This window comes from Eschscholzia californica, unplaced genomic scaffold (assembly GCF_041429995.1).
Source record: "Eschscholzia californica isolate CP2 unplaced genomic scaffold, dmEscCali1.0.p SCAF_2, whole genome shotgun sequence".
NCBI lineage: Eukaryota > Viridiplantae > Streptophyta > Magnoliopsida > Ranunculales > Papaveraceae > Eschscholzia > Eschscholzia californica.
In genome coordinates this window covers 4514989-4541150 of record NW_028238309.1, presented here as the reverse complement: position 1 = coordinate 4541150, position 26162 = coordinate 4514989, and the positions used below count along the sequence as shown (strand labels likewise).

Genomic DNA, 26162 nt, shown 5'->3' with positions numbered 1-26162 from the left:
TAGAAGGAGGGGATCTCTACATCAATATCATCAATTCGGTAACCCGAATTCTCTATCTCAATCTCAAAACTAATTGTTTCCCTTAGCCTTTGAGGCAACCATTTAAGGGTTTCATATGTATCTAATACAACTAATTATCTAGTGTTCTAAGCGGAATCTCAAACATCTATATGTTTAACACTAGTTAACCAAGATCTATACATGAACATATCAATGAACTAGAATAGAAAGATAATTACCTCTAATCGCTTTCCCACGAACTAAATCCCGACCAGTATTCGGAAGATAAGAACTCCAATTGTAGCTCTTCTACTTGAGACACCGAGTATATGACTTGAACTTCCTCGTTCGAGTCAGCTAGAACCTTCTTGAAGGCTGAGATGAAGAACTCCTTTTTATTGACTACGTAATAAAGAAAACTCCTTTTCTCTCTCTCTCTCTCTCTCTCTCTCTCTCTCTCTCTCTCTCTCTCTGAGAAGAACTTACTAGTTTGCGTGTCTCTTTGATTTTTCATCCACACACTTTAGGTTGTCTAATTAGGTATATCTAGAAATCTCTAGAAAAGATATTTGACCCAAACTATGATTCCTAAAACCTAATTACAGGATATAGAAATCCCTAGAAAGGCAGACTTTCAAAGGAAACTAGACCAAACTTATCTTCAAAGTCAGTCACTACATCCTGATAACAATCGTCTAGTGAACACAGGATGATGTCAACCGCCATTTCGACTGGCATATGAGATCTCATCCATTCCATGTCTTTGAAGTGATCAATCATCTCCAATACATGGTGACGAACGGATTTTCCTTTTTTAAGTCGTTTTCCCAGTGTCACCATTGTGATTCTAAATCTCTCTATTCGACATTGTGTTCCAAACACTTCTCTGAGTCGTCGAATGATGGTGTATGCTTCCATGTCAATGAACATATCTTGATATTTTCTTTCCATGGACATTAGCATTAAACTGGTTACTGGCACTGATTTCCTTCGAATAGTGTCTACTTGCTTACGCTCTTCATCAGAAGAGGTTTCTTAAAGCACGGGGATTGGAGTGTCTAGTACTTCTGCTCTTGCTCCAAGAACCTTTCTCAGATTTCTTTCCCATCTAACGAAGTTGGTGTCGTGATGTTGTTGTTTGTCATAATTAAACTACATGTAAGAAATGCGAAAGTGATTAAACTTGTTATCCAGGCATAATTCTTAATTTGCCTATATTATTCTATATTTATTGTCCCCTAAGAATAATATAATTCAAAGATCCCATTCCTTCGAGATTAAGCGTACTTTGGCACTGTCCTTAATTCGTTGTCCTGGGTGAGTAACACTTTACTGATCATACTCCTATGATTCTTGGTTGACGAATTTCACACTTGAGTGTCAAATTGTCATTTAGCCTCGAAATCCAAAACTCTTTTGCTGACTCGTTGAGAATAACCATTTAGACGTGTAGACCTCTTCATAGATCTACCCGTAATGTCCCGAGGTAAAATATGGCACCCTGCTTTGGTAGAACCCATCATCGATGAACAAGGGCGCTACAGGTATCTTAATCTGGGTAGGCTTTACTCAAAATTCTTTTGGGGACTTATTACGTAATTTATCAAGTTGCGTTACTGTGAATTCTAGCATAACCATTCATGATTTATTACGTAAAAGTTTATGTGGGTTTGCGTAATGATTTATTAAATCTTAGTATTATCCCTAAAAGATCTCATCTTTTAGGTTATTTCTTGTTCGCCTATGGTTCGTTTAGATTCATATCATTGAACCTCTATTGATTGCTCCCACTTGAACCATGATCTCATCTTTTCGGTTCGTCAATAGATTCTAAGACCCTATACTCTAAGTATTATTCGGGCACATACACTTGTGCTTAGGAACAAGTAACGATAACTTATCTAAAGGTATACTATTCTACGCAATCACATACATTTATACATACAATAATATGACATTCATAATTAAAACAAAGTATGTATCCAAGATTCGTTTCTAGGTTTGCTAGGTCTCGTACGTGGGAAATAGTGACATCTCTATGTCTAATGGGCTCTAAAGTTTATTTTCGTAAAATTCAGACTAAAACCACATTATGTTTCTTCCTTAATGATTTCCAAAATCGATTCAAGGAAAAACTCCGTTTTGCTCTCCGATAGCCTGGGTCAATGTCGGAAAAATATGCTTGGAATCGGGTGAAAAAGGTCAAAAAAACTCCCACTCGGGTCAAGGCCAAAAGCCCTCGAGTCAAACTCAAAAAGACCTAAGTGAGTCCTGGTCAAAGTCCTTTGACGGGTCTCGGGTCAACCCTAGACTTAGCCTCGGATCAACCTAGTCAAGGTCCGGACCATGGGACAGCACGTTCCTGCCGTGCTCTGTCCCACGGGCAGACGCGTCCTAACCTAGCTAGACGCTTCTGGCCTAGGACAGACCATAGCCATCTCGGACGAGATGCCTAGGATGCGTCCTGGATGCGTCGCGTCCTAGACGCGTCCAGACCATCGGGTCTAGCACATCTACTCTTGGATGCTCGGTCCGAGAGGTGTTGGAACATTGAGACGCGTCCTAGACGCGTCTCGGGTTGGGACAGTGCACGGGCCATCTTAGATGCTCGGTCTGAGATGCCCTGGTGCATCACAGTCGCGTCCTAGACGCTTCTGTACAAGGACAGCACAGACATCTTGCTCTGGATGCCTTCTGGACACGTCCAAATGCGTCCTAGACGCTTCTGGTCGCTCTAGATGCGTCTGGACTCATGTCCAAGATCTCGGTCCTAGACCGAGACCAACCAGGAATCCCTAGGTCGCGTCCGAGATGCGTGAGGGACGTCCGAGACGCGTCTGTCTCGGACTGGGATATCCCAGACGCGTCTTGGACGCGCTGGGAAGTCCGAGACCCGAGAGTCTCAGACTCCTAGTCCGTGTTGGACTGGGATATCCCAGACGCATCCTTGACGCGCTGGGATGTCCGAGACCCGAGAGTCTCGGACTCCTAGTCCGGTTCGGACTGGGATTTCCAGTCCGTGTCCCACCCGGTCTCGGACTCCCAGTCCGTGACGTGCTGGTCGGGCCCGGACAGGTGGGTTTCCAAAAATTTTGGAAATCCTAGTGTTTCAACATGTTTCTTTTCTGTTTTTCTTAAACCAAGTTGTTGTTAGGTACGGTTTTTGACAAATTCATCACCCTAACTTAATGTTTTTGATGATTTTTATCAAAACACTGAAAACCTAAAGCTAGTTTATGAAAACCCTTTTCAAAAAATCAAGTTTTACGTGTTTTAGGTCATCGAATCACATCCAAAAACCTAATTGATTCTTAACCAAAATATGTTTAAATCTCCATTCAAACATTATTAACACCAGTATCTAGTCATTCAAGTTTGAATCTAATTCGACTAGTCAGAGATAGTTCATGCAAACGGCTCGTGATGTCACTAAAGGGTTTTATATGTATCTAATACAACTAATTATCTAGTGTTCTAAGCGGAATCTCAAACATCTATATGTTTAACACTAGTTAACCAGGATCTATACATGAACATATCAATAAACTAGAATAGAAAGATGATTACCTCTAATCGCTTTCCCACGAACTAAATCCCGACTAGTATTCAGAAGATAAGAGCTCCAATTGTAGCTCCTCTACTTGAGACACCGAGTATATGACTTAAACTCCCTCCTTCGAGTCAGCTAGGACCTTCTTGAAGGTTGAGATGAAGAACTCCTTCCTGACTAGGTAATAGAGAAAACTCATTTTCTCTCTCTCAGAAATCTCTCTCTCTCTCTCTCTGAGAAGAACTTACTTGTTTGTGTGTCTCTTTGATTTTCCACCCACACACTTTAGGTTGTCTAATTAGGTATATATAGAAATCCCTAGAAAAGGTATTTGACCCAAACTAGGATTCCTAAAACCTAATTAAAGGATAACTTCCAACATTACCCTTTTAGGGTTTCTCTTGTGTGGCCGACCAACATAGCCCTTTATGGGCTTCCTTGGACGGCCCACTTAGGGCCTAACCGGCCATGTAATGGTCGTCCCCTTGCTCTTGTCGGCCATCACATGGCCGGCCCACGTAAAGCCTTTCTGGGCCTCCCTTGCGGGCGCAGATGTGTTTATCTCTTTTCGGACTCCTCCGAACTTATTGGACTTACCAATAATGGATCCAATCCATCTATTTGCCATTCTCTTTCTAGTCAAGTCTCTCTGTTCAAATCATTACTCTTATGTCTAACCCTTGTAGAATCCGGTCTATGTTAGTCGCGGATTACCGAAGTTATTCGACGATCGTAAGCGGCTTCTAGCTAAGCATTACGAACCCTAATTCGACCGGACTAATGATCTTCCGAGTAAGATCATCATGATCTTATTCGTCAAATCATACGCATTGCCATCTTGGTCGAAGGACATTCCTCGGAAGGATACCATTCCTTTTGTCCGAGGGAATATATCCTTCAACCATGTCCTCAAACATCGACACCACTAAAAAAACCGAGGCCAAACATCCTTCCTAGGAAGAGGTAATGGCCGAGGTCAAATAACCCGAAGAGGAGAAGATACAAGAAGATGAAGAAGTGGAGAAATCGTTGGATATCACAGTACCAGTGAAGATTGGAGACAAACCCCAGCGAAAACACCTACATTGGCAGCACATTAACCGAGAAAGAAGAGATGAGCTCTCTCTTAAGAGCCCACCTCCACGTCTTCGCCTTCGGAACTGACGAAGTTGTAGGGATAGATCTCGCTGTTATCACCCATAGATTGAAAATTTAAATAAGGTAGTAGACCCGTTAAACAAAAGAGATAAAGAATGTCATGTATTGTCTCTGAGTTGTTCTTCATCTTCCTTTGCTTGTTTAATTAAAAGTATTTCAGAGATTGATTCTGAGATTTATAGAGAGAGTTAGAGAGAAACAAAGAATGCAGATGTAGTGAATTTTCTTTATCTTTGTGAGAGGGGCTTGGAAAACAATTCATCACACTCCCCCATTATCATCTGTCATCACCATCAACAATCAATCTATCATTTTGGTGACCTCTTTCTTACTCTTCTCTTGATATTAATTTTTGTAATGAAATCCTTCTTATTATTTCTTTGATGAAAAATGTTTAGATAACTTTCTTTGACTAGGATTGATGATGAAACCATATTTGATCTCTTACAAACATATTTTGAATTGATTCGTTCTCTAACTGTGCTTCAATGTTTAAGTTATTGTGATTTGTTAAATCGGTTATCTTTTCGTTGTCTATCCTTTTGAGTTTGATATATCATGCTTAGGTTAAATTCTTTGATGATATATGCTTGTTGGTTGATAGCCAATTGTTTATAAATTTATTTTTCAAAACAAGGCAATTGCACTTTTATAATCTAAGAACTGATTTTATCGAAAACATCTCCCGAAATTCGGATAGTTTATTATCTAGAATTTTGAGTAATAAAAAAAATAGAATTAGTTAGTTAACTATTTGTGCTACAGGTGATTTTATGTGGTCGATTCTTAAATCCTAGGCTTTCCCCCATCGATTTCCCTATAACTTTAGTTTCTTTAGTTACTTTATCATTTATCAGTTTCTCACCAACCATTTGAAAGAAAAATCGTGTTAGTTCTGAGTTTTAGAATAGGTTTCACTTAGTCCATACGGATAGACCCGATCTTACCGGAATTATTACTTGACGCATGTATACTATACTTGCGGGTGGTGACCTTTTAAAGAAACTTTTTAAGCGCATCAATATCCCTAATTGAAATTCCTAATGCAAACCAAAATCAAATATTGTTCATGTTTTCATTCAATATCAAACACACAATCAAACACATAATCAAACACAATGAACCACATAATAAAACACACAATCAAAAACCCTACATTTTTATAGTATAAACCCTAAATTTTGTAAATAATCAAACCCTAGATTTCAATCCATTGACACACACAAAATCAAACTTAAGCATATAACATTGTGTAGATTTAGAAATGACATACATGTTTGAGATAGATAAAGACGAGTCTTTGTAATTTCGGGCTAGAGAGAGTGGAAACTTCTCAAACTTATGATTCAACCCTTAGGTATCTTGAAGAGATGAAAAGGAGATCAACCGACTTACTTCGAGCGATAGATTGATTCGAGCAACAAATTTGGACGTTAGGTTGATGATAGGCCTAAAAATAGGTCTACTCTCGCAAGTATACAGGATCAGTCATAATACTCGGTAAGACCGAGGTCGATCCACAGGGAAAGGAAGGTAAATTCGAATATTGACGGCAAGTTTAACCCAATAATCAAGATGTCAATAGCTACTTAGACTAGAGCACACACACCCCACTTCATAAATTTGATGATTGATTGGTAAGAAATAAGAAAACAAATAAAACTAAATAAATTATCTAAGAGAGAGGTGGGAGAGATTCAGGAGAAAAGTCGCAAGAAGTCGGACAAGATTCGGGTGAAAGTCAAGTGAGAGGGATACTTTGGTTCACAAGATTGATAACGATTACTACTAATTATCTACTAGAATGGAAAGTTAATTAACTTCACCCACATACATTAACACTTCAAAGTATAATGTGTCACAATAAGTATAATCGATCAAAAGTTACTAAGCATCGACTATCTAGCTATGCACGCACTATCTAATTACGTATCAATGAACTAATATGACATTCCAAAGTATACTGCGTCACAATAAGTATAATCGATCAAAAGTTACTAAGCATCGACTATCTAGCTATGTACGCACTATCTAATTACGTGTCAATAGACGATTAAGATCGAGACCTCTAATTCATAAAATTAGACGAAGTTAATTGAACTCGCATTTAAGAAATAATAAGTAATTCATCATAAATCAAATCATGCTTCACAAGTATTCGAATACAAGAGTTAGCTAAAATATTGAATGAACAATAAATGGAAATGAAAATGATGAGAGAATCCCCCTTTTTCGATGTGGTTCGAGGCAAGATCGTCGGAAAATATGAGTCTTTAAGGTGCAGCCGATCTCCCCTTAGAAAATTCTGGGTTCCCATAGCGACCATCATCATCTTCTCCATTTAGAACTCAACCTCCATTAAAGCTAAACCCTAGTTTTCTCTCTCTCGCAATCTTCAACCAAAATCAAATCAAACCACATGGGAAGCTAGCCAAGGATGAGGGGAACAAAAGCCCTAAGGTTTCGGATCAAGAAGGTTGCCGGAACACCATGAACAGTCCGGCCAAATAAGAACATGAAATCCGGCCAAAAACCATGAAATCCGGCCAAAATATTTAGATCCGGGCCAAAGGATCCCTTGGTCGCGTCCCTTGCATGAAGCTCGTGCCATCCCGAGCCTGCGGATGCGTCCCGTGAAGTATGCAGCTCATCCCGTGCTCCGGTAGCTGCTGTAACGTCCCGACCTGCTGCAGGTCGCGTTCGCTGGAGCTCGGACCTGCTGAGGACGCATCCCGTGACGGCGTCTTCGCGTGTTATGCATGCGTCCATCCCGAGCACCAGTAGCTCCGGTCCGACAGTGGAAGCTTCCTTCTCCCGAGCAGCCTGAGCTGCTGCCGGCCAAGCTTGGTCGTCCAAGCTTTGGCCGGGACTCCTCCTTCTCCTCTCGTGCTCTCTCAAACTTTCAAACCCTAGAAACTTTTCTCTTGGTGAAGAACACACAAACCCTAGCCTCCTTTCTCTCTCACTTGTTGTGTGGTTCCTTGGTTCATTCATGAATGAAGAATGAAGAAGAAGATGAATAGTGAAACCCTAGGTCAAGACTTTGACTTTGACTCAGACTTGACTTGGATCCATAAAGAGAGGGTGCCCATATAATCTCTACACCTTCCTTCTTCTTTTGGTTTTCTTGAACTTGGACTTAGATGTTGGGTTTTGATTTAGAACCAAGGGGTGCCTCTAGCTTCTTCTTTACCATCTAACTTCAAGACAAGACTTCGGCTTCTTTCATTCACAACTTTCCCGTCCGAACTTCAAATTGATTTCCGTTTTCACCGTCGGACTCGTCATTACCTCCACTTGAAATTTGATTTACTTGAAGTCATTTTCTCTTGTTTTGGACACATGAAATGATAGTGATAATTCACTCCTTTTATTCTGAATCACACGCTTGACTCCAAAATAAGTACCTAACATGAAAAAACACATAAAATATTATTGATAACACTCGAAAAGGACTAATTAGTCTAAGTTAGGCTCTCCAAATGTGACATTTTCGTGTCACATCAGTTGAGTGAAATCGAGCTACTAGTGAGTTTCAAAATGAGAGAGATAGAGAACTAGGTTGGTTTCTCTGATTTGGGGATAAAATCAACATATCTAGAAATTCTACATATGTTATATATAGGAGGGTAAGTTGGGAAACAAAAAATTGAAAAAGTGAAAAAATGGCATTTCTGCGAAGATTTCTTAGGGTGAGCAAAATTGCTCAAATGCACCCAAATCGGGGCATTTTAGCAAAATTCCTTTTCCATTACGGGGATCGGGGTCTAAATCGTTCGATCCAGGCACATGGGTTACGGGATCGGGACACCAGCCTGGGTGGGAAAAACACAACCTCTTTGTCTCTTCACGTCGGCAAGAGTTGTTGGCAGACTGTCACTATCATAACCCCTCGATAAAAGCAACATATCTTCCTTTTTCTTCTTCCTCTCCTCCCTCCACATTGACCCCCGCCACCTCCGACAACTATCACAAAAAAATTCTCTCGTTATTTAATTTGTGCGATGTGAGGGGTCGAAATCGCGAGTCAAGAAGTCAATATGACCAGGTTGTTGGTCGGAAGTTGAACCTTCATCTGTTAATATTTTTATGGGCACCGACGATGTCTTTGGGCTTAACTTGTGACAAAAGACAAAACACATGTGACCGTGAGGTCTTTGGAGACATCGGGGTGGTGTCTGCCAAAAAGACTCTGACAGTCAAGACAGTTGCAAGAGAAGTAATGAATACGTGAATGTTATCCTTGGAATATTTCGAGGTCAATTGACCACGGGACCGACCACGAGATGTTTCACAGTCGACCTACCATCAGTCGCTAACTTGCTTAAGGGTCTAGTGTTTCGCCGAAATTCTTCTCCTTCGCCTGAGGCAAAGGGGGTTTCAGCCAAGGAAACCCTTCACTTCAGCCCAATTGAGAGATGGGTGAGAGAAAAGAGAGTTCGAGCAAAGAGATAGAAAGTTTCACCTGAGAAACATAGAGGAGAGAGAGAGAGATAATGATGGTGGTGGTTGTGTGAGGTGGTGATGGTGGTTGGAGCATACGAGAAAAAAATAATAATAATTTGAAGGTCACTGAAAATTATAGTGTGTCACCCACCTTATTAGGATGCCTCGAAGTCGCGACTTTCATAAAGTTTTCGAGACACCTATGCTGACAAATATATCACATTAACTTATGAGTCAAATTCTGAATAAGATGGTAAGCGAAAAAAAATACTTATGTTCTGATTTTGGCAAAAGGAAGCTCTAAAAGCATTGACCTTTGACGTCTTTTTATGCCTAAATTTTGAGCAATTTGGTTGTAAATTGGACGCCTAGTGCAATGATTTCAGTCTAAAACATCCCTTTTGACAATCGTAAGTCTATGTGTATGTTCAACAACAAAAAAAAGTCTATGTGTCAAGTGAACATTACACCTGACCGAGATGTTGATGCATAAGAGTTCCCATGCCCCTTTCAAAATCCATGGGTTAAAAGAATGCAATTGCAAATTTCTATTGCGGATCTGAGGAAATGATGTGATATGTATTCCAGTTCTCGTTACCCTCTCCAGGGGGGATTGGTTACAACAACAAATTTGTTAACCCCGATAGAATGTGGACTTAAATAAGTCAATATACGTCTTTGATGTGTCAATTTCTTACTGATTTTTGTAACAACTTTGTACGACAATAATTAAAATGATAAACACTTACCCACATTTGGAGGTCAAGGTTGTACTTGGGGAACAAAAATAAAATGCACGACCAACATTTGGTATCCCAGTTGGCTAGTGCATTACTCTGTAATGCAGAAGTCTCAGATTCTATCTACTGGAATTGTAAATCCATAAATATTGAACTTGGTTATTAAAAATATAAATATTGAACTATCAGCCACCACCATTTGAAATCTTCTCCACTATTAACCCCACTTTCTTACTTGGGTTTCATTTACGGGGATCGGGGTCTGAATCGTTCGATCCAGGCACATGGGTTACGGGATCGAACACTGGCATGGGAAAATCACAACCTTTTTGTCTCTTCACGACGGCAATAGTTATTGGCGGACTCTCACTATCATAACCCTTCGATAAAAACAACATTTCTTCCTTCTCTCCCCCCTCCACCATTGGCCAAATACCACCAAAAAAAAAATTCTCTCTCGTTGTTCAGCGCAAAAGGAAAAAGTTTCACTCGTCGGAACCGCTTTGAGTTAGACGACGAGGAAGAATTCCAAGCAAACCCTACGAAGAGAGTTTATAGAGTAATCTCTTTGAGGATTTCGAGGTCAATTGACCACAGGACCGACCACGGGATGTTTCACAGTCGACCTACCATCAGCCGCTAACTTGCTTAAGGGTCTAGTGTTTCGCCGAAATTCTTCTCCTTCGCATGAGGCAAAGGGGGTTTCGGCCAAAGAAACCCTTCACTTCAGCCCAATTGAGATAGGGGTGAGAGAAAAGAGAATTCGAGCAAAGAGATAGAAAAGGAAAGAGAGATAATGATGGTGGTGGTTGGAGCATACGAGAAAAAAATAATGATAATTTGAAAGTCACTAAAAATTACAGTGTGTAAGCGACCTTATTAGGATGACTCGAAGTCGCGACTTTCATAAAGCTTTCGAAACACGTGTCGTGACAAAGATATCACATTAACTTATGAGTCAAATTCTGAATAAGACGGTAAGCCAAAAAAATACTTATGTTCTGATTTTGGCAAAAAGAAGCTCCAAAAGCACTGACCTTTGACGTCTTTTTATGCCTAAATTTTGAACAATTTGGTTGTAAATTGGACGCCTAGTGCAATGATTTCAGTCTAAAACATCCCTTTTGACAATCGTAAGTCTATGTGTCAAGTCAACATTACACGTGACCCAGTTGTTAGATGCTGAGATGCACAAGAGTTCCCATGCTATTAAAAGTGGACTCAAATAACTCAACATGCGCGTTTGATACTTGTGTGACAATAATTAAAATGATAAACACTTACCCACATTTGAAGGTCAAGGTTGTATCTAGGGCACAAAAATAAAATGCACAGCCAACAACAGGTAGCGCAGCTAGTTAGTGCATTATTCTTCAATGTGGAAGTTCTAAATTCGATTCACTGAAAGTGTAATCTAGGAATATTGAATTTGGTTATTAAAAATATAAATAAAGTAATAAATTTGTCGTGTTTTAATCCTCTTTCATCTTGTTAGGCTTTAAACCTCTTTCATATCTCCGTGATGTATCTACACCTTGTAACGACTATCGTAGAACGTAGTCAATTTCCCAAAAAATAAGGCCAGCGCTTTGGGGAAAGCTAAATATTTTCCGGGGTTTGAAATTTTAAAGGGAATATGTCGAATTTTAGAAATTTTCCGGGGAAATAAAAAAAACCCTCCACCTCACCTCTCTCCATCTCACCTCTCTCTCTTCTCCGACAAGTCGCCGGCCGGAAAATTTTCCGGCGGGCGACCATGAAAAAAATATATATATTTCACTCTCTCTCTCTCTCTAGAAACTCCGGCGAAGGGGTTTACCTTCGCCGAGTCCCGGTCTGTTGAAGAACATACCGATCCCCTTCGCCAGAGTCCCGGTCTGTTGAAGAACATACCAGATCGGTCTGTTCTTCAACAGATCCAAACAGGTCTGTTGAAGAACAGACCGGGTCCGGCGAAGGGAAACCCCTTCGCCGGAGTTTCTAGAGAGTGAAATATTTTATTTATTTTTTCATGGTCGCCGGTCGGAAAATTTTCCGGTCGGCGACTTGTCGGAGAAGACAGATAGGTGAGGTGGAGAGAGAGAGGTGAGGTGGAGAAGTTATTTTGCTTTCTCCGAAATAAAATTGTTAAACAAAATTGACCAATTTTTTACTAAGTTTTCACACCCCGAAAACTATTTTGCTTTCCCCAAAGCGCTGGCCAAAAATAAAATGCATATCAATCATGTCCATAATGTTTATTGGTATAATGTGTGGTATGTTAAAAATCACATTCTTTTAGTAAGAGGCTGATTGTGATATCCTCCTGTTAGACGTGTTCAAGTGTTTTCTCTCTCTCTCTCTATAATCTGTTGTTGTAGAGAAATCAAAGAGCACTGTCTCTCTCTCTTTCTACTCTTCTGAAGCTAAAAAATGGCTTCTCAATTCTTTAACAACCTTCCTCTACTGATCATTACGATCCTCTTCTACCAGCAAATTAGGGTTCGTATATTCCCCTTATTTGACTTTATTTCACATCTTTTGTTTCTTTACTAATCTAAGTTTTCCTTTCTGTACTTGATTTCGATCTAGGTTGAAAGTAGTGGTTCGATCTTATTCCTTGATAGTTCAAGTCAGCAGTTTCTTCGTTCTTCTTCATCAGATCTCTCCTCTGAGGTAACTAAAACTCTCCAATCATCTTTAGATTATGATTGATTGATTTCATCATTGAAGTATATATATATATATCTGAAACTCTGGAATTTAAGTTCGGGTTGAAATTCATATGAGATCCAGAACTAGGTTTTCAATTGTAGTTTCAACTTTCCACTTTACCATATAATTGTAGTAAATCCCCCTTTAAGGCACCCCTCTCATCTTTTTTAGGATGAGAAGTTGGAAGGTGAGATGGGCTATGAGTAAATGCCCTAACTGCTATTCTAGTTAAGACTTAAGTAAGCCTCTGAGGGAAATTTTTCCATTTTAGTGATATTGTTTTAAGACATTTGGCATGTCGAAGTTCTCGTGATATTGGGTTTAAAGTGTTTTCCTAGAATGGGGGATTCAACGGAGCTGCTACGTATGTGAATTTGCAAATTAACAACTCCCTCGTTTGCAAATTATGATTTTTCCCCACTGTAGTAACCATCCCCCTTGAGTTGTTGGGGCACTCCGGTTGGGTGATTTACCGAGTTTGTAAGTACTTTTTTCATTATTTATAGAAAAATAATTCTTGTTAAAGAAAAAACACCCCTCGAGGCGCATGACTCGACCTTTTTCAAACCTTGACAGGAGAGCTACTAATATGAATCTGCAAATTGGTTACTCCATTTGCAACATGTTTTTCCGATTCTAGTAACTAAGAAATTTAACAATCATACATTGTGTATGTGTTTCTGTAGACTAGTCCATTGTTGCTTTCCGACGTTACGGCTGCTGTGTCAGTGTTGCTTGGTTTTTCCCCACCTGCTTCCCTTTCAGCTGAAAGTTCGTCCAAGGTGAGAGAAACGATCCTTTAGGTCCAGTAACCACTTGGGTGTTGGTAATGGTAATATGTAGTTCTGTATTAATGGATATCATACTTGCAGCTGAATGACATTCTCGTGCCAAATCCGTTCAACAGGCCTCGTGCTGTTTTTATGCTTGAAGTTAGTGGAACAAAAGGTAGCTAATTAATCATCGAATTGCATCTTAACATGTCAACGCTCAATGTCTTACATAACTGGGTGAAATTTCTCTCTAGCAGGTCAGCTCTTGGTGAACTACCCAGGTGAAGCAAAAGTTGGCAGCTATGTTCGGAGAAATGTTCTACTTGATTCAGCTAAAGCTGATGTCCAACTTCCAGGTATCTGAATTATTGTGTACAATATTTTACCCTTGGAAAACTAGTAATAGAGCAACTGACTTTATTTTAGGTTGGTATATTCGTAACTTTTCATTTTTGGTTCTTTTCTTTTAAAAAAAAACCTATGGATACTTTCATATATTGTCGTGTTAATCCTTGGGGTTTATGCAGAGGATGAAGTCTCTATCATTTCCTTGGGCAGTTCTCTCGATTCAGACTGTGATGCAGCTTGTTTGGATAAAGAACTCCATGATCTTGTTAGTTGTGTTCTTCACTCACTATGTTTCTATACTCGGTATATATCTGAACTTGTATATGAAGATTACAGTTTTTTGTTGCAGGCATCTAGTTTGGGCGGATCATATGTTAATAGTGCTGAGGAATCATTGAGTGGGGAATTAACTATCAATTTGCCTAATGGTGTTCATTTGGATCTGCGTATGTCAAAGGTCTTTTCCTTTTGTGCTTATCATTTTTGAAGTTCAAATTTGTTTGTATGAACAAAAATGTTCGATATACACCTTAAACTTATAGAATACTGGGGTTTTAACTTCAAAGCGTCATACTGTTGTACAGAAAGCAGACAGAGATTTCATGGTAAGTCTTATTTCTTTGGTCCGAAATATCAGAAAGGCAGCTGGGATGCATGAAGATTTTGCTGAAACAGTGCAAAAACAAGCAGTATTATTAAAGGGATGTTTCACTGGTATTAAGGTGATGTTTTCTTTTCCTTTTTTATTATGCTTATTATCTCTTAAAAACAAGCGCAAGTGCAGAAGTTGCATAAAGGTTTCTTCATTGGTCATGTTTGAAGTTACCGGAGTATTACGTGCAAAATATTTCTAGAGTTAGGTCCTTTTCTGCTCATGTTTTATACATCATAAAGGAAATAACTTGAGGAGTAGTATTGGTTTATCTTCGTGCATCCATTCACGACAATAGGAAATTTGGGTATCAGATTTTCTACCTGAACAATTGAATCAAGAGTACATATTTGTCTTCTTCTCATATTTATCTTATGCTCTGTAAATATTAGAACTAGTTATCCTCAGTGTTTTATATGCTGTTTTCACATGGAAATATGTTGGCTGAACTTATCAATAGATGCTTTCTATCGAAGTAAATCTTCTTAGTATGCAGAACATGTAAAATTTCTTCAAATATCAAACACGGAGGACTTTTTTTTTTCTTTTCAACAAGTTCGGAATTTTCGTAACTTGTATATGTTATCTCTTTCCCATGAAGCCTTTTTTTACTAAGCCTCGTTTTGTTCCTGATTAGATAAATATATGTTGCAGGATTTGCAAAAACAATATGGATCTGATGGCATTTCTCAACAAGGAATGGAGCTCTTCCTTACTACCCTGAGAATGCTTTTTGATTCGTTGCAAGAGGATTACAAAGGTCAACAACTGATTTAGTTTTGAAAAGCATGGTTTTGTTTTAAATAAACAACCTCGAGTTTCCTGTTCAAGATCCTTAACATCTCCCGAGTTAATGGGTTCATGTATAAACACGGGCACTATCTTAAAAATATAACGTCTCATATCTGGCTGCCCTTTATCAACGAGTAGTTCTTTATTGTTGTTGATACTTATCCTCCTCTCTCATTAACCCGTTCAATGTTTTAATGGGGCAGGTCAAATTGTTGGAGTCATCTTCTTCAACGAGGAACAATCTCTAGACTCGGAAGAAATGTTGAATGTGAAATTCACTTCCCGGCCTTCGGCTAGGTGGTTGGAAGAGAAAGCCTCCTCAATTAGTCCCACAGTTATTGTGGCGACACTATTGGTTAGACGTACCCTTGCTTGGATTACAGGAATCATTCTTCTAGTATCAACCCTGCTTGGGGTAAGATTTCACTCTAACTATACTCCGTTATCGTGTTTTATGTTTCAACTACTTCTTAGCCTGCATAAGAAACAAAATCAATCGTAAAATTTTCTTACGTTAATTAGAACAACGAATAACAACACTCAATTGCTAGCATAAAAGACATTGAGAGCACGGTCTGATGATCAATCCCTCAAATCTGTTAACAATATTAGCTTTCTGAAACTACCATCTACAGTATATTTGAACTTTGAATGTCTAGAAATCTATCCCCAAAAAGCCACCCGAAGTAAGTGGTTAAAAACAAAAAGAAAAGAACGTGTAAAAGCATTTCCTGTTTTCTTTGATTTTACCGATTACAACCATAACGAATAGGCCACCTTTGTTCATCTCTGGAGTTCGTACTATCGTTTAATTTTTTTTTGTCATAAATTCCTTTTTGCAGATATACTTTCTACTCAACATGCCTCTCACCAGAGACACCCTTCTATATTCGAACGTCAAGCTTGACTGAGTATGGTCGAAAGATTGAACTCTTCCAATGTCAGAATGATCTCAAACTTCAGGTACCGAAATCAATTCAAACTGGTCTTGTTAGAAACTTAGAACCGAGTCCATGTATGTTATCATTATATTTTTTTCGTTGTAATAAGAGCGAGCCATCACATTCTTCTTCTTTGAAACTACTCTACTGGTTGGAATTTCATGCTTTTAATTTGTACTATTCAAACTGGACTTACTGAACTAATAAGAATGGAGTTTCATAATTATTTAAGTTGATGTCTTCTCTTTTTCTTCAGCATCTTGACCAATCATTGAACAATTACAATCTGGGTTATGGGTCACTTTTTTGAATTTGGATTTTATGACCTATTTGTGGGTCTCTGAAGAAATCCCAAATCCTAGCTGTTGGTAAATCGAATGGCTAAGATCATCCTACTCGAAAGTCGAAAATTTTGAGTGATACATGGTATAATTGGAATTAGACATCTTCATTTCAAACTCCGCTCGTGTTAGCGACTATATGAAGCCCTAAATTTAACATAGAAGAGCTAAGTTTAGCATAAAAGAACGAACAATTACCCGTAAACATTCTTCTTCGGTGTACCATTTTATTAATTTCTTGGTAAACTGGAGGTGCAAAAAATTGTCTTACATTTAGTTGTCTGGTTGATAGTGTTGACATAAACTCCAAAACTCTTCGAGGTCTCCATTGTTATTAAGTTTGCGTCATTAAAGGTATAAATAATTACGGGTTTGTCGAGTTTTAGACTCTATATGTGCTTTATGCCTCTTTAGTTGTTGATGATTTCTCAAAAAGGAGATGCAAAAACCTGAAACAACATCATGTGGTTAGACAGACTCAAAGGGGAGCAACTTTTGTTCTTCTCTTTTGAGAAAAAGACTGGCACTCTCTAAACCATCTTCTTGTTATTTTAGATTTAAACTAATTTTTGTTGTCTGTTTTATTGTTTGCTTTTCATGTAGCACAGAGGGTAAGTTAACAAGTCGAGGAACTAGTAGAAATTATTTAGCAGCAATTGGGAAGTAAGATCCGAGACCAAACAAAGTTTGTTTGATATAATAGATACTCCATAATCCAACCGTCTGATCAAATTTCACACCAGTCACGACTGGATGCCGTTCTCCCACATAATAATGAAGAATGAAAAATACTACCTAGTCTCTGCAAAAAAAAATTGAATAATGATGTTTGCTTATGGCTTAGAAGGCTCGAGACACTTTATTACAATGAAGTTGAGGACAATATGTAAAAGATAACAATTATAAATGATGCATAAAATCAACGGCTGTTACTAATTTTCTCTCAACTTCTCAAAACACTTCTTAAACAAAATTTATTTAGCGAATAAACATAACAAAGATAAGGTCTCTAAATCCCTGCCCTATCTTTTCTTAACAATATTTTCATGAAGTTTTGAAATGACTTGAGAGCAAGAAAAGTCTATCCTCAATCTGCCCCAAATGTCTGTGTCTTCTAACCTGAATAGATTTTCTTGGAACGTCTGATTATTTTGTAATTTATAGATTTGTTTTGGGTTTACCGCTTGGTGAAACACGTCTCGACACTGATCTCATTGTGACGAACTCTTCTGCAGCAGAAGGGTGGATTCCGACCTATACAAAAACAAATCAAAGCCATTTTAGATATAACACAAAAATTAAAGATTAAAAACTTCAAAATTTTGGTGGTGGTAACTCAGTGATTTGGTGGCCTCCTCTTGTTGTTGGTGGTTGTGTTGTGGTGTTGTCATGGATTGCGCTGGTGGTTTAGAGAATTAGAGGTAGTCGTGTTTTGGTGGTAAAGGTTGTGCAGTGGTGATCTGCTGCTAGTGGTGGTGGCGCTGGTAATTTTGTGGTGGTTGTGATGGGCATGTGAATAAACAAAAATTCTAACCAACCAAATGCATGCACGAAAAGAATGGAAGAGAAGTTGCGCTTATCAAAACCCTGAAAGATAAAATATTGGCTTACCGTGCTATCAAATTGGGCCTTGGTAGCTCCACACTTCAGTGCAACCGCAATACCCTATAAAGAAAAACAGCAACAGAAACAACTGTGAGATTTGTGATTCTACGGATAAAACTGCGAAGGCAAAGCAGATTAAATCTTCATAATTTGTGAATTGTGATTCGAGGAGAAACATAAAAAGTTAGGGTTTACAAGGCACTACACGACTGATTATGAAAATATGTATGGTACCTGCATAATTTCAGCTGCATCTGGACCACACATAGATGCACCGAGAACTTTATCCGTCTCGGCATCAACAATAAGCTTCATCATCGACTTCTCTACCCTCCTGAAAAATCAACACAGGAAACTGAATGATAAATAAGCACCGAGGACCTTTCAACGCATTCATCACTACGAGGCTATAATCAAATGCTTCTAAATATAATCGTAGGCTAGCAGTAGGAACATATAATGAGAAATGAAGTCAAAGGAATTTGAAAAGATTGAAGTACATTTCTATCTAAGGTATGTTGTGATGATAAATAATGATGAATTTAAATTCTCAATTCATGGTGTCCTAGATTGTACGAAAACTATAGTTTTGAATAATCGTACTTAATTACTTACCCAGAAATAGTGTTCTTCATCGGGTTGAAAGTTGAGGTGAAAATCAAAATGTCACCATTTGCTTGCTCAACTGCCTGTTGTTCGCTGAGACCAACTACAGAAAGAGGTGGTATACTGCCAACAATAAAATTTAACATGTCAGATAAGAAAAACATAGGGATTTTGTTTATAATCTCATGCAATTGTTAGCCGACTAAGTTACTAATGATTTTAATAGTAACTAAGCTCTAAACAACAAAGCAATCTATTGTAGTAATAGTAAGTACTTGTAATGAGGCACGTATAATGACTTAATACAACTTCGTGTTTATGTTGTATTCACTTTGAAAAGCAACCTATGAAGATAAGATATACACCTTCATTATGAAAAAAAAATAAACACATTTATATTCCAGGGAACTTGTTTACAAGGATGGACAAATTTGAGGAATTTCAAGCCACACAAACCAAGTGACAAACAATAAAAGTTTCAGAAGTTCGAATCTGCTGGTTTATTGGTGATGCTATCGAAAGCATTTAAGATGGTAGGGAGCATTGTAAGGAAAACAGGACAGTAATTTGTATGGTTAGGTTCTGATGGGAAAAGTATGGAAGAACTGAAAATTTCTCCAGCAACTGATAAATCGAGAAGGGAATTATGCCTATCCGAATTTAGGACAATCATTGCATGGTTGTTATCAGCATGAAATTTTCGTAGATTGAAATTCTAGAGCGTTCATATATAAACAGAAGCAGAGTAGAACATTTTCATACCAGAAAACAGCACAAGGCACATCCTTGTAATCTGGTTTACTAGGTTTTCCACCAAATACAGTGTTCTGCAAAAGAGAACTAAGCTCAAATTAAAATATTCTTGTCCAGGTGAACGCGTAGAAAACCCACAGCTTGAAATTAGTAATGAAGAGAACTCAGAAAACCCACATACCGTGAAGCAAGTTCCCTCCATTAAGGCTACTGGTGTAAGATTTATTCGATTTGTAACATCACCAACAGCCCATATGCTGGGAATGTTGGTATGAGAGTACTCGTCTACCTGAATGAACATTCAAGTGAAAAAAGTTAATGAACAGAGACCGTCAAAGAGGCTTAGTCATAATTCCCTATTCAACGTGCTGGTTGACTGGCGGATTTAATAAAAGCACAAACCAAAAGACTAAAATGAGAATGTTAAATCTTCTAGGGTTTTCAACCAAGTTTAATAGTAGAGGAACATGTGGGAAATCGCAATAAAACCGAAAGTGAAAAGTAACAGATACCAACCTTAACAGCTCCAGCACTATCCAACTCCACACCAACAGCTTCCAAATTCAACCTCTTAGTGTTAGGTGTACGCCCTGCAAAAGGTAGGAGAGGGTGATAGTCAAATCAAACATGAAAAGGAAGAACTGCACAAAATACTTCATTATGCACTTTATGCTCGTGGACATGTTAGGGATAGGTTGAGGAGTGGTCCAACGATTCAGAATGCTCTGAAACGTATTTGTTTTATCCACAACGGCAACCTGAACAAAACTTCTTTTGTTTGTCTGAAATCTTAGTTGATGTCTCGATAGGGTTCAGAGAGCCTTTTGTTCATGGCTGAGTATTGCAGGCAAGTAATGCCTATATATTGTAAATGTGAAAACGAACAGAAATTGTTGGGAATCTCTACGTAAGTACTGATAAAGTGTAGATGGTAAAGTATGCGGTGCCTCGTATCGGTGCACTTTGCAAAGAGTTTTAGCTTGGTGAGAAGCTGTGGTTACCATTTGTCCGCTAAGCTTATTCCTGTAACTCATTACCGTATCTCTTTTTTTTTTTGTATTCCTATTCTCTGAACCTAATTCCACTGTTCCCGAATCTTTCTAGTTTCATAAATTCTCTCGACTCTATCTGAATTCAACAAAGGTCATAGATTCTTCTAAAATTCTCATCTATTAGACAATATCACTTTTGTTCACAACCTTTACCACGAAACTAGGAAATCAGTCATTAGTTAGAAGTACGGAGTTAAAAAACTGAGCTAGGGCTTACCGGTGGCGAAAAGTACAACATCAGCAATCAATTCTTCCCCGTGATCGGTGAGCACCTTTATTCCATCATCGGTTTTGATCAACTAGATTACATAACACAATATTAGTTTCAGTAGAAGCAATATAAGACCCCATTGATTTGTAACCACTACTATTCCATTATCCTATTTATTAATGTATACTACGGTCACTACTATTCCATATTCAGCGATCAACTTCACTCATCATTCTCTGGAAGTTCAAACATAAAAATTATGGAAAAGACGAAAATCATGAAAACCAAGTTATATGGAAGTGTAATACTTCAACACATTAGTTGAATTTGACAGTACCTGCGATAAGTTTACTGTTGGGTGCAACTTAATTCCCCTGCCTTCTAGGTTTCGTGCAACAATCTCCCTCATCTCATCATCAAACCCCCTGGAGAAAAGATTCAACTGTAGTGAGATAAGAGTCAGACTATCGTAGCCAATCAGAGAAAAGAAAAACAAATTGTTTTTTTTATTGTTTTTTTTTTTGCAGCACTGAATTCAGTCAATAGTTACATAATATAAATATGCATATATAGGGTAATATAACATCTCACATGATATATAGCATGGCTATTTAATATACATTATAAAGTATAAACAATAAACAAGTCAAATCAATTGACAAACTACATAGTAGTATAGATGACCAAACACCTAAGTTTATCATCGCCACTCAAAAAGGCACTAAAGCATATAGGCGTGGTAGACAGACATAAACTTAAGCTGTTCATCAAGGTGAGGTATCAACAGCATCACCATTGACAATATATATATATATATATATATATATATGCAGATATATAACCTTAATGGAAGTTCTTTTCTGTAGAAGAGATCTACAGTAGCACCCATTCCACGCCATATTGACGCAAACTCAACAGCAATGTACCTGTGAAGAGAAAAGTAATAGATTGAATAAGCTGCAAAGCTATACGATACCAACCATACAAAACCATGAAACAATGTGACTCACCCTCCACCCAATATCACTACTCGCTTCGGTAACTCTTCTAAGCTCAGAGCCTCGTCAGATGTAATACCCAACTCCTAAAAATCATGAAATTAGTAAGACTTCATTCATATTTTTGAAAAAATGAGAAGAAACTAATAAGACTAAAGGAGGCAAGAGCATATAATACAGAAAAGACAATATGTAAAAGGAAACAGCTAACGCCAGAGCCAGACACCTAAATTTTTGCCCTAGATGGTATGTTCAAGTTAAGTACATACTCAGTTTTACTATGTTAAATAGAACCACTAAAGGTCCTTAAATGGAAATATGTAATCAGTAATTTACCTGCCCAGGAATGTTCGGACGTTGAGCCCTACTTCCAGTGGCAACTAATATATGCTTCGCGGAAAAGTTTAACTTTGTCCCATCAATTTGTGTCAACTCAACTTCATGAGGACCAACAACCTTCCCCTCACCTTCAAACATTTTAACCCCAGCATTTGTCAGCATTCGCTTGTATATCCCATTTAATCTGAGTATTTCTTTCGTCTACAGTATGAGGGAAAAAAACAATCTCAATCATCTCATCATCCGACCAAAAGGCGTAAAAACGTAAATCTATAGAACACTTGCTCATTTGATGACATAGTAATATAAATGAAACAATCAACATAATTTATTCAAACCTTGTTCTCCAAGAGCTTCTCCCAGTTAAAGTTGATATTTTCATTCAGTTCCCAACCATAATTTTTTGCATCCTGCAAAATAAAAAACATAAACAAGCACATTTAGCACCTTGATGTGCAATAATATGAACAAGAGATAAATTTTCTCAGTTCTAAGACTTCCATTGAAAACTTTGGGTCCACAAGCTATTTAACTCCACACATAGTTTTTAATGTTGGCTCTGGTGCTCTAACACTTCGATGCTGGAATCAGAAGACTCGTATCTTTAGATACTCAGGTCACCGATTAAATTAACTGTGGCGAATCATATCTTTTCATCCATTCATATAACTTGCAGAACTACAAAAGCGTTCATTTGCAACCATAGATGATAACTGAGTTAATCAACGGTATCTCTTGAAGTTTATAAATTAGAAATATGATAATTATGCACAAATTCACAATATGTGTTCGCCTCAATTACTAAAAAGATTAATGGGAAAGAACCACTAAATGATAAAAAAAGGAAATGGGAAACCACGGCTCTCAATGCAGAAAAAGCTCTCACCTCAAATTCACCTTTGAAAGCAGCACCATATACCAAAATCTTTTTCGGAACACAACCCCGAATTACACACCTGCCATAATAATTTTAGGGGCATCAAGAACAAATACAATATTTATAATTAACAGCATGATTCATTTGGAAGGGTTGAGATTTGATATCTCGTCACGAGCATGATCAGAGAATAGGAAAATTAATGTAGTAATGTATATAACCTAACAAACAAATCCTTTAATTTTACTCTCTAAGGTACAAAGATTCTGAAGACATGTGAATGAAAAGTGAAAGTTTAAGTGGTTAAGGGAAATAGTTTCAACACTAGGCATGAAACATATTCTAAGATGATCCCACATTGGTTGTGGAAGGGGCAGGGATGAGTTAACAACACATACTTTATATTAACAATTAACAAATTGATAAAATGAACAATGTTCACTAATTAATTTTCGTACAAGTATAGTGAGAGCTGAGAAGTATATGAATGATTTCTTACTACAATGAACCAAAAACGAATCAGATATCATAACGTTCTCTGGTTAGCTCTTTCTGTATGATGTATAAAACACCACTTGGAGTAATTCAAAAAGCAAGCTGAAAGGAATTCGGATCAATATTAGTGGATTTAATTCTTTAAATATGGTTGGCTTCTTGAGGAGACATCGCTTACAAAAAAAAAAGTTTGACAGTTCTCATAAAATGATTGCCAACTAACGTGAAAAAAGCCAAATAAAGAGGCATATTGGAGAACAAGAAAACGAAATAATAGAAGGTCATCAAATATAACCACAAGAAAAAAGAAAAAAAAAAGACGTTAAAGCTGCAAAAATACTTACGTTCCACCAACTCCACCAATGACTTCTGAGCTAATTGGATGAAATGGAAGCTCACATATTGCAACCTTCAAAACATAATTTCCTAAAATTGTTAGTTCAACAAATATTGAGAACAAATAATAATATCCTCACACGATAATTGAAATTGACCAGAAAATTCATTACATAAAATAATATGAAAACTATCGAAAACAATAAAATAAACAACCAAAGGAATCCAAACAGTCTGAATCAACAATATTCTCTGATTTGCTAATAAACAAAAAAAAATGGAATTAACTAAAAACACATAAGAAATCATAATTCAAGTAGATCATCAACAACTCGTAAATTTATTCATATACTGAAATTGTTATTCAAAGTTAAAACAAGTTTCTTGTTCTTCTTTTACCTTAGCTCCAAGACCAGCTGAAGTTCTGGAAGCACGAACTCCACCACTACCAGCTCCAATAACAAACAGATCGTAGTCATACTTCTCTGTTTCTTCTTGATTTGAGTTGTTTACTTCACCATCAACAAGCATCTTTCTCGACATGATTACTGGTTAAAATCTGAAAAACTGAAACCAAATCAAAACTCAAAATCATCAATATCAAACCAGAACCACCAGATCAATTAATTTAACCTAATATCAAACATTTCTATACAAAAACAATTAATTAACATGAATTCATTTGTTTTCTTTGAAAATCATCAAACCTTTTAACTCGAAGCAAAATTTAAATTATAAGAATCTGATATTTACTTGTTCGAACTGATGAAAAAACTAAGTTTCTTCTTTTTTTTTAGTATCGGGGATTCAGATCGGACTGATTCTGAAACGTGATTCACGTGAGTGATAGTGTTTCAGTGAGTATTTATAAGAAAAAGAAAATTCTAGGGTTTCGAGCGACGTAGCAAAAGGACTTACTTTATGAAATGAGTGAGTGCAAGAGATGGAGAGAGAGAGAGAGAGAGAGAGAGAGAGAGAGAGAGAGAGAGAGAGTTATAAATGTGATATTGATTAGAGATAGAGAGAGTCACCAGTGACGATAGATATATGAATCGGGACAACTCCACAGCCAAATTCACGGATGTGAAAAGAGAGTTGATATTCCTCCACGAATTTGGTCGCTCCCCCAATAGAAAATGGCCTCATTGATATTGACCAAGTACTCATTTGACTATATTTTTTTATTTTTATTTTTTTTTTGATAAAAAATTATTTTTATTTTTATTTTATTTTTGTTGAGAGGAAATACATTAACATAAAGAGTCTATTACAATAATCCAAGTACAAAAACAAAATTACGATACATAAAATAGTAAAACAAAATATCAGAGTTGAAGAAGTGCAAAATAGAACTTCGATTTGTATAGCATTCTTCATTCTGTAACTTGCAAGGCTGACATCTCTTCTTGAGCATGATATAATATTTGATCTTGAGAGTCCGTCTGGTTGAATTAAAGATAAAACCCAAGTGTAAAAGGTCATTTTTATTCTATAACCCCTACGTTTTAAGATGATACTTCACAAACATTTAGCCGTCAATCATGTAGAACGAAGAGGACATTATAGTGCCCCATATATTCCCTCATATGTTTTTTTGTTGAACTCCCTCACTTGTATTGGTTTATGTTTCCCTATACATCACATTAGTTATTAGGATATCCCTCTGTGAAACACATACATTATCTTGTACGTGATCTCTTTTTGCGAAGTGAAAGATCTATTTGTAGTCGATACACGAACCTCTCGTACCGCTGGCAGAAGGAAATGATATTGTGACAGTTTTTACTAGGGGTGAGCAGCGGTCGGCTTTTTTCGGTTTTAGTTCGAGCCGAAACCGAACTAATAAGTGGTGGTTTGACTAAATCATCGCCTGAAGTCGAGCCGATCATTCGGCTGCCCGACATGGTTCGGCTCGGTTGATCGATTCAACCGAACACAATTTAGAGAAAATGATAAACTAATGTCATTCATTTCATTGCATATACGGAAAATAAAAATTAAAAGCTCATCGTACTTTTCCACCATTACATATACCGAAAATAAAAATTAAAAATCATCATACCTTTCCACCATTACAAACAAAAAAAAAGCAGAAGTGTGAATGCAAAATCTATATATTTAAGGTACTAACTAAGAATGGGTTGTGGCATACAGAAAATTAGTGAAGAGTTACCTCTAAAAACCTTTCAATCAAGTTGAATAGGTTGTAGTTAACAAAACCGACTACAACTACTAGGAAGGAGGACAGAGTATAGACTACTTGGAAGACTATTATGGTTTTCCTAATTTTTTTCCTAATTAACTTTCCAAAATGATTATTTCCTCTTCCCATAGAGTTTGGTCGATTCGGTTTGGGCGGTTTATAGAAATCCAAGCCGAAGGCCAAACAAAGTCGATTTGGGTTGTTCGGTTTTTCGGCCGAACTGAGTCGGACGGTGACCGGTTCGGTCCAAAA

The 26162-nt window shown here is 37.5% G+C and overlaps 2 protein-coding genes across 8 annotated transcripts; one reads left to right on the top strand and one right to left on the bottom strand.

The window, feature by feature from the left end:
• Positions 1-12115: 12115 nt before the first annotated feature.
• Positions 12116-16325, top strand: PMP (putative type 1 membrane protein). Of its 2 annotated transcripts, none has more exons than XM_086663010.1 (11): positions 12116-12375; positions 12466-12549; positions 13275-13370; positions 13461-13536; positions 13619-13717; positions 13889-13974; positions 14059-14166; positions 14294-14431; positions 15016-15121; positions 15357-15568; positions 15996-16325. In XM_086663010.1, exons 1-11 carry the CDS (start codon positions 12307-12309, stop codon positions 16062-16064), a joined length of 1143 nt encoding a protein of 380 aa, XP_086519136.1. In that variant the 5' UTR covers positions 12116-12306; the 3' UTR covers positions 16065-16325. The 2 variants fall into 2 exon arrangements, with proteins under 2 accessions (XP_086519136.1, XP_086519135.1); XM_086663009.1 differs by having other exon boundaries at positions 12134-12375; positions 13616-13717.
• Positions 16326-17271: 946 nt separating this feature from the next.
• Positions 17272-24851, bottom strand: LOC147555450 (glutathione-disulfide reductase). 6 transcript variants are annotated; one of them, XM_086663006.1, is made up of 17 exons: positions 24626-24851; positions 24107-24274; positions 23716-23780; positions 22886-22955; positions 22338-22409; positions 21997-22200; positions 21673-21746; positions 21505-21588; positions 21000-21087; positions 20669-20750; positions 19916-19989; positions 19581-19688; positions 19409-19473; positions 18656-18769; positions 18275-18374; positions 18047-18100; positions 17272-17689 (listed from the first exon to the last, which is right to left on the bottom strand). In XM_086663006.1, the coding sequence occupies exons 2-17, from the start codon at positions 24248-24250 to the stop codon at positions 17594-17596; spliced, it is 1494 nt and encodes a 497-aa protein (XP_086519132.1). In that variant the 5' UTR covers positions 24251-24274; positions 24626-24851; the 3' UTR covers positions 17272-17593. The 6 variants fall into 6 exon arrangements, with proteins under 6 accessions (XP_086519132.1, XP_086519133.1, XP_086519129.1 ...); XM_086663007.1 differs by having other exon boundaries at positions 24107-24266; positions 24626-24838; XM_086663003.1 differs by having other exon boundaries at positions 24461-24827.
• Positions 24852-26162: the final 1311 nt, after the last annotated feature.

What these genes read in the sequence shown, in the direction of transcription:
- PMP (XM_086663009.1), top strand. Translation starts at nt 12,307, where the DNA reads ATGGCTTCTCAATTCTTTAACAACCTTCCTCTACTGATCATTACGATC. An exon ending in TGAAGTTAGTGGAACAAAAG is followed by an intron (nt 13,537 to 13,615) that starts GTAGCTAATTAA and finishes ATTTCTCTCTAG; the next exon opens with CAGGTCAGCTCTTGGTGAAC. An exon ending in GATGTTTCACTGGTATTAAG is followed by an intron (nt 14,432 to 15,015) that starts GTGATGTTTTCT and finishes TATATGTTGCAG; the next exon opens with GATTTGCAAAAACAATATGG.
- LOC147555450 (XM_086663006.1), bottom strand. Translation starts at nt 24,250, where the DNA reads ATGTCGAGAAAGATGCTTGTTGATGGTGAAGTAAACAACTCAAATCAA. An exon ending in CAACAGTAAACTTATCGCAG is followed by an intron (nt 20,751 to 20,999) that starts GTACTGTCAAAT and finishes TATGTAATCTAG; the next exon opens with TTGATCAAAACCGATGATGG. An exon ending in TGTTGTACTTTTCGCCACCG is followed by an intron (nt 19,990 to 20,668) that starts GTAAGCCCTAGC and finishes TACCTTTTGCAG; the next exon opens with GGCGTACACCTAACACTAAG.